At 59.1% G+C, this 13533-nt stretch overlaps 4 protein-coding genes across 4 annotated transcripts; 2 read left to right on the top strand and 2 right to left on the bottom strand.

Annotated features, from left to right (window-relative positions):
* Window positions 1-88: 88 nt before the first annotated feature.
* Window positions 89-994, bottom strand: WHR41_06018 (uncharacterized protein; the record flags this gene model as incomplete). Its single annotated transcript, XM_069374623.1, has 1 exon — window positions 89-994. One exon carries the CDS (start codon window positions 992-994, stop codon window positions 89-91), a length of 906 nt encoding a protein of 301 aa, XP_069228751.1.
* Window positions 995-1182: 188 nt separating this feature from the next.
* WHR41_06017 (uncharacterized protein) lies at window positions 1183-4176 on the bottom strand. Its single transcript, XM_069374622.1, has 3 exons — window positions 3813-4176; window positions 3363-3680; window positions 1183-3303 (listed from the first exon to the last, which is right to left on the bottom strand). Exons 1-3 carry the CDS (start codon window positions 3883-3885, stop codon window positions 1709-1711), a joined length of 1986 nt encoding a protein of 661 aa, XP_069228746.1. The 5' UTR covers window positions 3886-4176; the 3' UTR covers window positions 1183-1708.
* Window positions 4177-4325: 149 nt separating this feature from the next.
* Window positions 4326-7417, top strand: WHR41_06016 (uncharacterized protein). The gene is made up of 5 exons (XM_069374621.1): window positions 4326-5138; window positions 5234-5254; window positions 5347-5444; window positions 5493-6465; window positions 6933-7417. Exons 1-5 carry the CDS (start codon window positions 4851-4853, stop codon window positions 7086-7088), a joined length of 1536 nt encoding a protein of 511 aa, XP_069228747.1. The 5' UTR covers window positions 4326-4850; the 3' UTR covers window positions 7089-7417.
* A 1785-nt stretch (window positions 7418-9202) lies between these two features.
* On the top strand, window positions 9203-12972 carry WHR41_06015 (uncharacterized protein). The gene is made up of 3 exons (XM_069374620.1): window positions 9203-9741; window positions 9807-10817; window positions 10873-12972. Exons 1-3 carry the CDS (start codon window positions 9665-9667, stop codon window positions 12638-12640), a joined length of 2856 nt encoding a protein of 951 aa, XP_069228748.1. The 5' UTR covers window positions 9203-9664; the 3' UTR covers window positions 12641-12972.
* The last annotated feature ends 561 nt before the right edge of the window (window positions 12973-13533 follow it).

Raw genomic sequence — 13533 nt, 5'->3', positions numbered from 1 at the left:
CCCGTGATCATCCAGGACCGTATATCACATGAACCCTCCCCGTCCCCCGCCTCTTCCCCTCCCCAGTCAACTGGAACCCTCGAGGTCATCACAGCCCCCAAACCTCCCACTCCCCCACCCCCAAAATGCCCGTATCCGCCAACCCTTCCACCTTCCCGCGATTCAGCTCCGCATACTCCCCCGTCGAAAGCATCCAAGCGTAGTGCCAGACACTGTCGTACTGCACCAGGTTCGCGTCCTGCCAGCCCTGGCCCCGCGCAGCCTGGTTTTGACCCTCGCCCTCAGAGGACGACGGAGGGGAGACGGAGAGGGCCAGGGGCGATTTCACGGGCCCCATGAACTTGACGCTCGCGCCGGCGGAGTCGCCGAACGTGGATTTGAACTGGGACATGTAGGCGTCGTGGGTCGTGGAGTCTGCGCGGGCGTACTGGAAGAGATTGAAGAGGCTTATGGGGGTTTGAGAGGCGGGGGAGGGGAGGAGGGAGGAGAGGAAGGAGGCCATTTCGCTGTCGAGGTTGAGAGTTCCGGGAGCGGGGCGTGTGGTGCTTGTCGGATTTGTTGTTGTTTTTGGGGCGATGGCGCTTGGAGGGATGGAGAGGGTGTTGGTTTGGGGGTTGTGCCAGGCTGCGGGGAGCGGAGGGGTTGTTGGGAGGGGGGTTGGGGGTGAGTTGCGGGTGGTGAGGAGGGCGGTGTATTGGGTTTCGGGGATGGAGATGGCGATTGTGGCGTGTGCGAGGATGGAGTTGTTTGTTGCGGTGAGGTTTAGTGGTGTGTTTGGGGGAGGAGAGGTGAGGGCGAAGAGGTGCCAGTCGTGCGCGAGGAGGAGGGCGGCGTCTTGGACGTGTGGTTTGTGGATCCAGCCGTGCGGGATGCCGGTTACGAGGAGTGGGTTGGTGGTGGTGGGTGTTGAGAGTGCCTTTGAGAGGAGGGTGGCGGCGTCTTTGGAGGAGAGGGAGGAGTCGAGGGAGAGGAGGTGAACTGTGCAGTCGATCATTTTGGGTGTTCGCGTTGATGTTGGGGTTAGAGGATTTGTGAATCTGTCTTACCGATAAAAAACGATTGATCCTTAATTAAGGGCGAACCCATTGGTATGTCATCTCTCCGCAGAGTAGAGCACCGAGGTAAACAGACTGATGATGAAGTGGGGCTTTACGTCCAAACGGGAGGGGACCGTCAAGAAAACGAGTTCGAAGATTTTGCTTGTCTTTCTCGTGTAGTATGCATAAGCCTGCAATCGCTCCCAAATGCACGCCATCAGGATGCAGATGTCGTTCTCTTTACATACAGTGCCGGGTCTGGCTGACCGACCGACCCATGAGCGAAGAAGCCAAAGCTCCCGCAAAAATGCAGTGCACATTCGAATGCTCGCGCCATGCCGCTTTCTCAGTTCCTGCCGACTCTCGAAAGAACCAGACAAGAGACAGGAAGGAGGGAATCAAAAAAGGAAGTCTCGAAAAACAGAACGTGAGGAGAGCAAGAAACAACCCCAGGAGCAGAAAACCCCGTGCTCGCGGATAGAGCGCCGCCGAAAGGACTCCAGGCCTTTCCCCCGTAACCGTAGAACCCCATGCCAGTAAAATACGGAAAACCCAGACAGCGGTAGATGGAAAGCGTAACCATTCGTGCCCGCTCGCTAGTCGTGAATCAATCAGAGAAAATCAACGCCTTCGCCCGACTGGTTTCGGACGATCGTGCCGTTTCAGGGCGCTCACAAGCCCCTGGTGGAACGGCTAAGCGCCTGCGTACCCATGCTGCCGACACGGCCGCTGGTCTTTCGCACGCTGGTCTTGCCCTCTGTGCTGCGACGGCTGGGCGAAGAGCGCTTGCCGACGCTGAGGGTGCCAACACCATTGCCTGAACGAGCACCGCCAGGAGTCTTGGGAGCACGCGTCGGAGAAGCAAGGCGCTGCTCAATCTCGTCTGGTCGCATGTTCTCGCCGTCGCTGGTGTCGGTGAGACCGTCCCACTTGGTTGTTGTGGTGGTGGTGGTTGTGCATGAGATTGCGCGACGCTTTCCGCTGCGGGTAAGGGCGTTGTGCTGAGGTGATTGAGAGGACTTGCGGGCGGCGAGAGCACGGAGAGTTTGCTCTTCTTCGCTTTCGCTGGCGTTATCAATGGGGCCGGTTGATCGCTGCATGGTGACGACCTCAGATTCGGGCTTGATGTCGAAGGGCTGGTTCTCGGCCATCATCTTGCGAGTGCTGTACAGCTTGCTGGTTTTGCGGGGCTGGCCTGGTGTAGGCGCAGGGAGGTTCTCGTCTGAGACGCGTGAAGGCTTGACGTCTTCTGATGTGTAAGAGTGCTGGTTTGCGTTCGCGTGCTCGTTGTTGGTGATCTCGCCTAGGGCGGCACGACGAGGGCTCGTTTGCGCGCGGTCGGCGTTGGGTGGTGTGAAGGTCTGGCCGTTGCTCGCAAGCCTTCTGCTGGATTGCGAGAGACGGTTGGGCGTTGAAGGCTGCATCTGCATAGACGCCATGATCTTCTCCTTCATGGTGTCCTCGTACCACCACTCGCGGAAAGTGCCCTGGTTGAGGTGCAGCCAGTGCTGCTGGGGTCCGACGACCATACCCGGTCTCATGAAGCGCATGAATGCGATCATCTCGTTGGCGGTGAAGCCGTGGCGGTAGATGAGGTAGGCGCCGATGAGGCAGCCGGTACGTCCAAGACCAGCCTTGCAGTGCACGGCGATACCCTTGTTCTTCTCGTTGATCATGACGTGTGCGAGGTTCACAAACTTGCGGACGAGGCTAAGCGGAGGGCAAGTGCCGTCGTCGAAGATCATGTCAAGATGCTTGATACCAAGAGCGGTAAAGTGCGAAGCAGAGTAAAGCTCCGAGTTCAGTCTCACTACAAGACCAATGTCACGCTCCACGAAGTGCTTCAGCACGTTCTTGAACGGTGAGGGCAGGGTCTTGTCCTTGTGAAGAGCCGACAAGGTAGTCGGGAGGGTTGCGTACAACGGGTCGGTGGGTTTAATGACAGTCGTCGGCCTGTGTTGAGGGCTGGCGAAAGCGAGGAAGTCGGGTGTGATCCAGTTGAAGTCACCCTGATCGACTCTTTCGAATCTCTCATACTCCTCCAGGCTGAATTCCTTCAAGCCCACGAGGTTTTCCTCTTTCGCCTTCCACACACCGTACACCACATCCTGAATGGTCAGAGAGTAGTCTGCCTGGCTGTAACCAGCATCGCGGAAAGGCATGCAAGGCGGGTCCATCTGTGCGATAGGCGCAAGGGCAAGATGGGGAGGCCACGATTGAATGAGGACCATGTAGACAGCAAGAATGCATGCAGCGTTGGCGCGGCCTGATTGAAGATGTTAGAGATGCTGCTCATGAAACGAGATGGAAAACAACATCACTCACTCCTTGAATCCGCATGGCTCCAGAATACGACAGGCCTGCTGTCGCTATCCTGCTGCGCAAGGACGTCATGCAGCATCACAGCAAAGCGGTACAGATGTCCGATGTGCAGAGGGCCGAAATCGGCGTGGAAGGCATTGTACAACAAGCTGTTGTCAATGGTGAAGTATATGGGCGGCGGCCTCTCTTGCGACACGGCCTGCGGCCCCTGCTGCGCCCTAGACGATCTCTTGCTCGGCGACCTCGATTGCTTCGCGGTGGGGTATGGGAAGGGTGTGTTCTCGTCGGGTTGGTGGGTGTACGAAGCGAGGTAAAGGCGGTCTTTAATGTGAAGAATAAGAATGTCAGAAACAGGCTCTCCAGGGTTAACAGTTGACAGGCTCTGCAGCGATCGACGACCAGTTCGAATTGATGCCGTCGTGCTGCAGTCGTCCCGTGTTTGAGGTGGCTCACCAGCGATGTACTCGATCACCTGTCCATAGCTAGTGGTGGAAGGCGCTTCCGCCGAGCTCGAGTATTGAGGCATTGGAGCCTCTTTGCGCTTCTCTGGGATAGCGCGAGTGGTTTGTAGGACGTACGGCCAATGCGCCTGTGGTGCGAGGTGGTGTTGGAGGGCGGAGGATGGGTGCGCCGGGAAGAATGCGGATGAGATGGTGGAGGCTTGCGCGCGCAAAGAATAGCGGGATGCTGCTGGGGACGGGGTGGTTAGTGCAGGCGACGAGGCCTCCGCAACGCCTCTCGATCAGCCGGGGAGTTCTTGGGCTGGGGATGTGGTGGTGGTGAGTGGTGGCAGCGGCAGAGAGCTGCCGCCGGCGTACTTGAGGATGCGTCTTTGCTTGTTGTTGTGTCCGTGCGCGGGCGTCGACCAGGGCCAAAACGGCAGGCGGGATCAGCCGGTTGCCCTTTCCAACGTCCACGAACGTCCTGCGCGCAACGACGGAGGCGGAGACGGCAGCGGCAGGGAGGGAGCGAGGGCTGCAGAAGTCGCGTGCCGTGGTGATATTATAAGTTAGTGATATTACACCCTCTCACTGCTATAGATATCCCGTGACCGCCGTCGTCCTGGCCAATACCTGCACCAGCGTCAGGAGGTATACAAACCTCCGCCTTAAGGGAAGGTAAACACGCGCTGTTGCGACCAACAAACACAACACTCTCCTCGCCCCGGGCACTCCCCGCAAATCGGCGTCGAATGCTTTCGGCAGCCTTCCTCCGCCGTTGCTTGACAGGCCAACGCCAGCACCGCGAGCTTGGACGGCCGCGCGAAGCGACAGCGAACGTCGAGACATGTCGCCGCATCGAGCCAACGCCAGCGATCGCAGCATGTCCAGCCCAGCGCCCTGAATTCCGCCCGCTCTACGTCACCAGTCGATTCTCCAGCCCGCGCAAAAACCACCAACGCATTCCCTCATCGAACGATCCCCCTCCAGACCAGATCGCATCGAGACCAATCGTCACAATCGCAAATTACATCCATCCCACGCCCGCAGCATGCTCCGTCAGGGAAAGTCGCAGGGCTGGCTCTCGCTGTCGCCTGAGGCTTTCCATCCGTGGACGCAGCTGAACGGCGTGCGCTTCCACGATGTGCGACAAGGACATGTCGAGGGCAGAGGCTCTGCACTGTTGGCGTCCAAGGATGTCGAGAACTCTGCTGAAGGCGCAGAGTGCTTGCTCACCGTGCCGAAGGATCTGATCCTGTCGCAGGAGCAGGTGCACGAGCAAGCGAAGGTAGACCGCGACTTCAGAGAGTTGCTGGAGAGTCTAGGTGATTTTGGCAGAGTAGGTGGCATTTTCCTGTTTCTTTCACATCGAGATCTTCTCTGTCCTTCCATATCAAGCCTGTTCGGCAGTAGTAATATTTTCTCTATGAACAGCGTAATCTCATGGGTCACGAGGTAATATCATTTTCCACCCTCTGACTGCCTCCACCGCCACCAACTTCACATACCATATCAGTACCCAAGCTGATCCTCCCATTTCCTCATAGACGCCCCGCGGCGCCATCGTAGCTTTCATCCTCTACCAAGCCACCCTCTCCTGCCCCGACCTACCGGAGCGCTTCGGCGTCCACAGCCCCTTCACAGAGTGCGCCTCCCCCTCCCTCACATCACCCAACCAACTGACAAGAACAAGCTACGTCAAATTCCTCCCCCTCGAAAATCTCCCCACCTTCTGGACCGCCCCCGAACTCCGCCTCCTAACAGGCACCACTCTCCTCCCCGCCACAACCAGCAAACTCGCCTCCCTCCGCCGCGAACACGCCCTCCTCACCACCCTCGCCGCCTCCACCCGCTGGCACCGCCTCGTCGGCGACCGCCTGACCTTAGACGACTGGCTGCAAGCCGACGCAATGTACCGCTCGCGGGCCCTCGACTACCCGCGCGTCGGCCACTGCATGGTGCCCTGCGTGGACCTGGCGAACCACGCCGCGCACGAGGAGACCGTGGCCGTCTACGACGTCGACAGCGAGGGCAACGCGGTGCTCGCGCTGCGGCCCGGGAAGAAAGTGCGGGGGGGCGAGGAAGTGACGATCTCGTACGGCGACGAGAAGGGCGCGTGCGAGATGCTGTTCTCGTACGGCTTTCTGGACGCGCGGATGCAGAGCGCCGAGACGCTCTTCCTGAGCCTCGCGCTGCCGGCGGGGGACGCGCTGGGCGCTGCGAAGAGGGAGGTCGCGGGCTGCGCGCCGGGGTTCAAGATTGTCGATGCGGGCGATGGGGAGGTGGATTGGACGGGGGAGTTTGTTTGGCTGCTTTGCGTTGGGCCGGAGGACGGGTTGAGCTTTGAGGTTGCGCGGACGGTGGAGGGCGAGGAGGAGGTGAGGGGGTTCTGGAAGGGGGAGGAGCTCGAGGGCGGTGCGCCGCGGCTTTATGCGCTGTTGGGGAAGAGTCGGTTGTGGGAGGTGTATAGGTTGCGCGCGGTGATGATTCTGCAGCAGAGGGTTTTTGATCAGATGCAGGTGCTGTATGCTTCGCAGGAGGAGTTGGAGGGGACGGAGTGTGGGGAGGAGACGGAGGTTAGGAGGGAGGTCTATGAGCAGGCGATGGCGTTGAGGAGGCTGGAGTTTGAGTTGATGGAGAGGGCTTATGAGGATTTTGAGAGGCAGGTGAGTTTGATTTCTTCGTTTCTGTTACTGTTTCGTTTTGGTTTGTCTTGTTTTGCTTTGCTTCGTTTTGCTTTACTTTCGCGCGGCTTGCGTCTGGCGAGCATTGAGTGCATTCCATGCGTTTCAGTGCACGCGCCTCGACAATCTCTCGCACGCGCCGTCAGCATCCTCCAGCATCTCCAGCTTGCCAACGCCTGTACCGGAAGACGTCGGCCGAGCGGACGATCTGGTCTGACTGCATCACATCTACAATCCCTACCCCAGTCCTGCAGGATCCCTGCGGCACGACAGGCTGTGGGTGGCTTGCAGGCTTGCAGACACTCAGTACGAGGCTTGCCGGCCACGAGTCCAGACGCAGCCCGCGAGCTTACCTTCCTTCCACCCTTTCTTCCATCGCAAGCCGCAGAATTCTCTAGCTCCATTGCGCCCGCATGCAATTTGCTGACGACTTTTCGCGATCGAACCAGAAACTCGAGCTCGCGGAATCCGACGTCGTCAAGGCTTACCTGGCTGAGATGCAAGCTCCTCCCGCACCTTCGGCTGCAGACGACGGGAGACATCAGGGTGCCGCTTCGGATGAACATCAGCAGCAGCAAGGACAGGCTGACGAGGATTTTTCCTGAGCTGAGAGTGAGAACCGTCTGGGACGCGGCCAGCCAACTGCCGGGCGAGCACGCAATAGCTGTGTATGAATGCGTGCGGACGACGTGGACGGCTCGCTTGCCCTTTTGAGGCGCGCAGAGCAGCGTCCGCGGAGAGTCAGAACAGAGAGCGCGTGTTTTGTTAGTCTAGACCAAACATGCTCGAACGGTACCGTAGCCGATCTCTCTGCTCGGCCCAGCAACCCTGAATCTCGGAGCTGCTCCGGACGTCGGCGAGCAGCCAGCAGAGCCGCCTCAGAAACAGTAGTCACGAGTCTCGTGCCCTCGTTAGCACAAGTCCAAAACTCAAACTCGTCACACCGTGTCACGTCGAAGCTAACGTACCTTAAAAGCTGTTTCGTCATGATCGTCGCCGCTCCACGACTAATGATACTGTCGGCGCGGAGCATTAAGGTTACCTATAGCGCGGTGGGTTTGAGAGCGGCCGGTAAAGGCAGCCGAGCCGCTGGTTGCTTGTCGGTCGGTAGTTCATGTTTGAGACAGAGACGGCCAGCCAGGTGCTAGGGAGTGGAAATGCGCGTTTTGCGATGTTTGCGATGTTGGAACTGGACTGAACTAGAATCACGTGCTTGGGGGGTATCGATTGCCGAAACGCTTTCCGCGTCGCATGTCAACTCTGTTACAGCATCCACAGAACGAAAACGGCTTGCGTGCGTAACGACTTGACCGGACCGCCCTTTCTTTGCGGTATCTAAGCCGGGAAGCTCGACACCCTCTGGTTCTGCTGGATGGCCTGAAACATGTGATGAGTCTTTTTCCTCTTTTTCTCTTTCTCTTGTCTTTTCATTGATCACCGAGGACGTGCATTCGGGCCTGCAGCCCGACAGGGCTCGAGATCTTCGCGACGACGTGTGTCGAGGTACCGTACCTTGCTATACCTTCACTGTATCGATTATCGAAGGCAGCAGTGCGCTACTGATGCACGCGTCAATCGCGGAAAGCTTGCTGCGCTGCCTGCCCCAGCGACGAACGACCGGGGAGACGCCAGCCGAAAGCTTGCTCGCATCGCGATGCAGAACTGACTGACAGGCGACTTGCTCTGCACGGTAGCTGCATACGAGCGCAGCGGTAAAGGCATAGAGTTGGCGTCCGGCTGGGCCCCACGCCACCGCTCCAGCCAGGCGGGACGGTTCGCGGGGGGGAAGGATTATGAGTTTCAACTTACTGTACGCATTGGTCATGTGGAATTGTCGCAGCTTGCTCGCGGGTGCCGATCGAGATGGCTGTTGCGACTTTGCTGGAGGCATGATGTGTAGCGATCGGCGACTCGTTGTTCAGGGCTGCCGGGCTTGTCTCCTGTGTACATTCATACGGGTACTGGACCTACCTAGGCACTGGGCTTCCTGCAGATGATCTCATGCCCCAAGGCTTGTCGCCCCCAGTCTGCCAGGACGCCCAGCCATTTCGCTCCGGGGTTTGCGCCGTGACAAGGCTGGGGAAGCTGGAGAAGAGACTGACAAATAGAGGGCGCCGTATGGCTGCGTCTCACACGCATGCAGACCGCAGAACTGGCCATCGCCGACCCCGCACACTGGGTTTTTGGGTCCGTACGGTAGTTTTGGGTTGTCGACGAGTTCAGCAGGCTCGGAGGCCGCTGGACGCTTTCCGCAATGCGTCCGACAGACAGATGGCGACGTGCCGAAGACCCTCCACGACCGTTTGCGTCCGCGCCGGCGCTGCTCCACCGGCAACGGCAGGTCGTCCTCGATGGTCCTCGGTCGCTCGTGTCGCTCGTGTCAGTGGCAGTCAGTCCAACTGGCGAGTTTCCACCGTGCGAATGGGCTGCGCGCTCTGCCGGCCGGGTGAGCATGCACATGCGTGATTCGCCGCCCACCCTTCGCTCGCCTTAGCATGCCTCCCCCACCGACGGCAGAGGCGATCCTGCGCTGCTGGCGGCGGCCGGGCCCAATCACGCGGCGCCAATGCCCTCCTCCAAGGCCCTTCTCCGCAAACTGCTCGTGTGAGGCGCCGGGCGGTGATCTGGTGTGGCTGCCTCCCTCCGTTTCGCTCCCGCACCCCGGATTCTTTCTCTGGCTCCCTCAGAACTCTAGAGGCCACATCCTCGCCCCGTTTCCTCCGTGCACTTCTCGCTCGTCCCTCGCTCTGCTCTGCACCCGTGCGCTCTGCCTCTGACGATGATGCTGGCGATCGCCCGCTAGAGCCTGCCGACTCCAACGTGATTAGGACCGCTGTTCGCCCCACTCTGCTCCCCGGATCGCTTGATATCCTTGACCTCTCCGCCTCCGCCCTCCGGAGCCTTTCCTCCTGATTAATGCCATAAGTGAGCCCTTGTGATTCTGCTTACTCTCATACCGACTACACGGTTCTCTGCACCAAGCGGGAACACATTTCCGCTTACTTCCTCATCGACGACTCGCTCCTCTGCACCACGCAGGAACACACATCTACACGAACGAATCACTTTCCGCGCCGTGACGATCGAGGCATCTCGCTCCACCGCGTGCGACGGACGACCGGTCTCGCCCAAGTTGTAACACAACCTCGCCCTAGCCAGCTCGCTGGCCCCTCCGCCCGTCATGCCGGGCATCCTCCCCATGAAAGTCATCAAGGTGGGCTCCAGCGCGCAGTCGAGAATCGCGCAGGCCTGCGACAGGTATGTGCTGCATAACCTCCATGTCACGTCACAGCATGAAACGTATGCTGACCCCAGCTCCCCAGATGCCGAAGTAAGAAGATTCGCTGCGATGGCGTGCGGCCGTGCTGCTCGCAATGCGCCAACGTCGGCTTCGAGTGCAAGACCAGCGACAAGCTGAGCCGCCGCGCTTTCCCGCGCGGCTACACCGAGAGCCTGGAAGAGCGCGTGCGCGCTCTGGAGACTGAAGTCCGCGAGCTGAAGGACCTGCTGGACGAGAAGGACGAAAAGATCGACATGCTCTCGCGCATCCACTCCCAGTCGCCGCGCGCCATCCAGTTGCCGTCGCCCCGCCGGTCGTCGGTCCAGTCGGAGAAGAAGGACGAGTCTGAGCCGGACGAGACGTTTAAGGTCCAGCAGTCGCCGTCGCTGCAGGGCGAAGGCACCGACTCGTATTTTGCTGGCACGTCCAGCGCGCGCACTTTCATCGAGGCGTTCAAGCACAAGGTCCAGGAGAGCGGCCGGTCGACGGCAGATATCAGCACTGAACGTCTGCTGGCCACTCGCTCGGAGAAGACAGACGACTCGCCTTCGACGCCGGCTAGTTCTGTCGTGTGGAGAGCGCCGTCGCGTATGGTCTCCGACCAGCTGGTCAATATATTCTTCCAGGAATGGGCACCTTTGTTCCCCATCCTGCACAGACCGACTTTCCTCACGCTCTACGAGCGCTACACAACTGACTCCGACGCCGTCACCGACAAAGTCGAGATCGCCCAGCTCAACCTCGTCTTCGGCGTCGCCGCCATGTCTGGTGGCAACCGGTCGACGGACGACATCGAGAGCTTCGAAACGCAGTGGAAGGCCGCTGTCGACTCCGTACTGACGGAGAACAGTATGGGCACGCTGCAGGCGTTGATCCTGGCGCAGATCTTCTGCATCCAGCAGGGCGACTTGACCCGCCTGTTGACTTATAAGGGGCTGTCGACGACGCTTTCGGCGCGCCTGGGCTTGCATCAGTCGCAGAAGAGGTTTGCGCTGGGCACGCTGACTTGTGAGACGAGGAAGAAGGTTTTCTGGACGCTGTATACGGTTGATTGGTAAGTTTAAGTTAGACTGATGAGCGAAGGTTCAATAGGCTAACTCTGTCCTCAGTTTCTCATCGGTTGTTTTGGGACTGCCGAAGAACATCAAGGATGACGACGTCCACTGCGAATTCCCCGTCGATGCTGACGATGAGTATGTCACCGAGCGTGGCTTCCAGCCGACTCTTCCTGGCGAGTCGACCAAGTTGTCCAGCGCGCTGGCTCTATTCAGAGCGTCCAGGATCCTGTCCAAGGTTCTTGAGGAGGTCTTTCCGGCCAAGACTTCTTACGACCTGTCTCTGAAGACGTTGTCCGACCTGTCTGACGAGCTCGACAACTGGCACAGCACGCTTCCGCAACACCTTCGTCTTCATTTCGCTCAGGACAAGCCCACTGTCGGAACAATCAGCAGTCGCTCACCCATCTTGTCGATGGCTTACCACTACATCCGCGCTCTCATTCAGCGCCCTGCTGTTTGTGCTTCGCTCGGGTCGAAGTCTTCCTCGGCAATGCTCGCCCTCGCTAGCTCGTGCAAGTCCGTCGTCCAGATCGTCCAGCTTCTGGAAGAGAGGAGTTTAAGCTTCTCTTTCTGCTTGAACAAGGATGAGGTCTTGGTGCTGTCCGGCTTTGGTCTTCTGTTCCAGAGATTGACTCTGGACCCTGGCTCGAAGATTCTCAAGGAGGGTCAGAAGATTGTCACCTCTGTGATGGACCTTCTAAACAAGAGCGATGCGCCATGTGCTCCTGAGTTCAAGAAGGTCGTCGATTCATTCGTTCCTGCTGGTGAGCAGGTGGCTGCCCCGAAGCCAGCCACCAGTCAGAGTTCGCCCAAGGGCAAAACCAGCCGCCACAACTCCGAAGGCTCGCTGCCGGCTCCTCGACCTCAAACACTACAATCTTCAACCAAGAAGCAGCTCAAGGCGCTCGCATCGCGCTTCAACCCGTCTATCGCACCAACTCCCACCGACAACAACACCCAGGACCGACGAGCCACCGTCCCCAATCTCGGCCCCTACCTCAAGACAAACCAAGCGCAAAGCCAACCCTCCCTCTCCCCCCAACAACAAACCTACGAACCTGTCAACATCTCCCGCTCCGAACCCGCCCTTTCCCCAAGCAACATCTCCACCCGCCCCGCTTCCACCACCCTCCACCCTTCCGCCCCACCTCACCACCAACACCCGCACCTCAAGCCCAAAAAGCGCTCCGCCCACCCCCAACCAAACCTCACAAACCTCGACTACCTCTCCTTCGCCGCGGACCCTTCATCGTCCCACGCCACTCCCTCCGCCACCACCCATCCCATCAAGCCCGAACCCCAGCCCACAGACTGGGAGAAACTCCTCGGCTCCCTCGACGGCTCCACAACAAACATCTTCGACGCCTGCTACGGCGGCCAGCCCATCGAGGGCTTGCTCGACTCCTACAACGCTCCGCACCCACACCCGCACCGCGCTTCGACGTCCGCGCTCCCGACCGCGAGCGCTAGCGCGCTGGATTGGAACGCGGATCTCTGGTCTCTGTACCAGGGCCAGACGACCGCGCAGCCCCTTCCTGCGGGACTGCCGGACCGCCAGGCGCAGCCGGGGAGTATTTGGAGTTACGACAGTGCGAGCACGGCCGATGAGAGGGGGAGGAGCGCGGAGGATTTGACTCTTGGGGGCTGGGGTGATGGGTCGGGGGTCGTGGGCGGGCAGGAGGCGAATGCGTTCCCGGGGATTGTGATGCCGGAGTTGGGGTTGGGTGCTGGTGGTGGGAGTGGCAGTGGCAGTGCTGGCGGAAGTGGGAGCGAGGAGTTCCAGTTTCCTTTTGCGGAGTGGGGGGATGTTGGGGCTTGAGCTTTGAGAGAGGGCTTGATGCGGTTTTTGCTTTGGAAGGAGTTTTGGGGGGTCGGGATGCGATGACGATGATACCAAGACTGAGTTTCTGATTGTTCTTTTGAGGATTTCTGGGCGTTTGCGGATATCGATGGACTCGCACGAAACAGACGACATATATGTCTACGGGGTTTATGGGGCGTTTTTGGATTGAGGATTTATGACTGGGGCACTGATCACGTCTGTTCATATCGGATCGGGCGCCCGCGCACATATTCTGTACGTAGATATCGCACATACCGTCTCGTGTATCGGATGCGTGAGGATTGTAATTAATGACTTTTCATATTTGAGTCTGTACAGGTTTCACATTCTATCTCTGGATAGCTGGTGAGTGGTTGGGGAGGGAGGTGTCCACGGTAGATGGATGGAAGCGTGGGCGCTGGCCAGCTCGGATCTCCAGAACGCATCACGGCCACGGCAAGCCAATACGTACCACAGACGGTCCACGCGGACAGAGAAAACTTTCCACGACGGATCTATAGTATGGACACCTCCACGCACCCAAATTGCTCCCTACACCGCTCCCGACACCTACCTCCAACATCTCCATAGTGTTACAAGGGCTAGGGTTGGGGCTGCCCTCCCCATTCCATCCTACCCACCAACTTCCTTGGCTTGTGTAACGTATGGTCGTAGACTGGACGCCCAGAATGGCAAGCCGCTAGTGCGCGAGGCACGGGGCCCTATGAGCGTGTGGATGGGAGGGTACAATGGGTTTGTACTCCGGGAAGGGCGCTGGATGTGGCGCGGTGGATGAGAGTTGGGAGGTAAGGCACGGGATTGATACTCGGTAAGTCGAACTTTCAGAATGCATCGGAACGGAAGACGCATGAAGTTGTGGCTAGGATATA

This window comes from Cladosporium halotolerans (genome assembly GCF_011745625.1).
Source record: "Cladosporium halotolerans strain TM138-S3 chromosome Unknown Sca18, whole genome shotgun sequence".
Classification (NCBI taxonomy): Eukaryota; Fungi; Ascomycota; class Dothideomycetes; order Cladosporiales; family Cladosporiaceae; genus Cladosporium; species Cladosporium halotolerans.
This window is presented reverse-complemented; position numbering and strand designations above follow the sequence as displayed.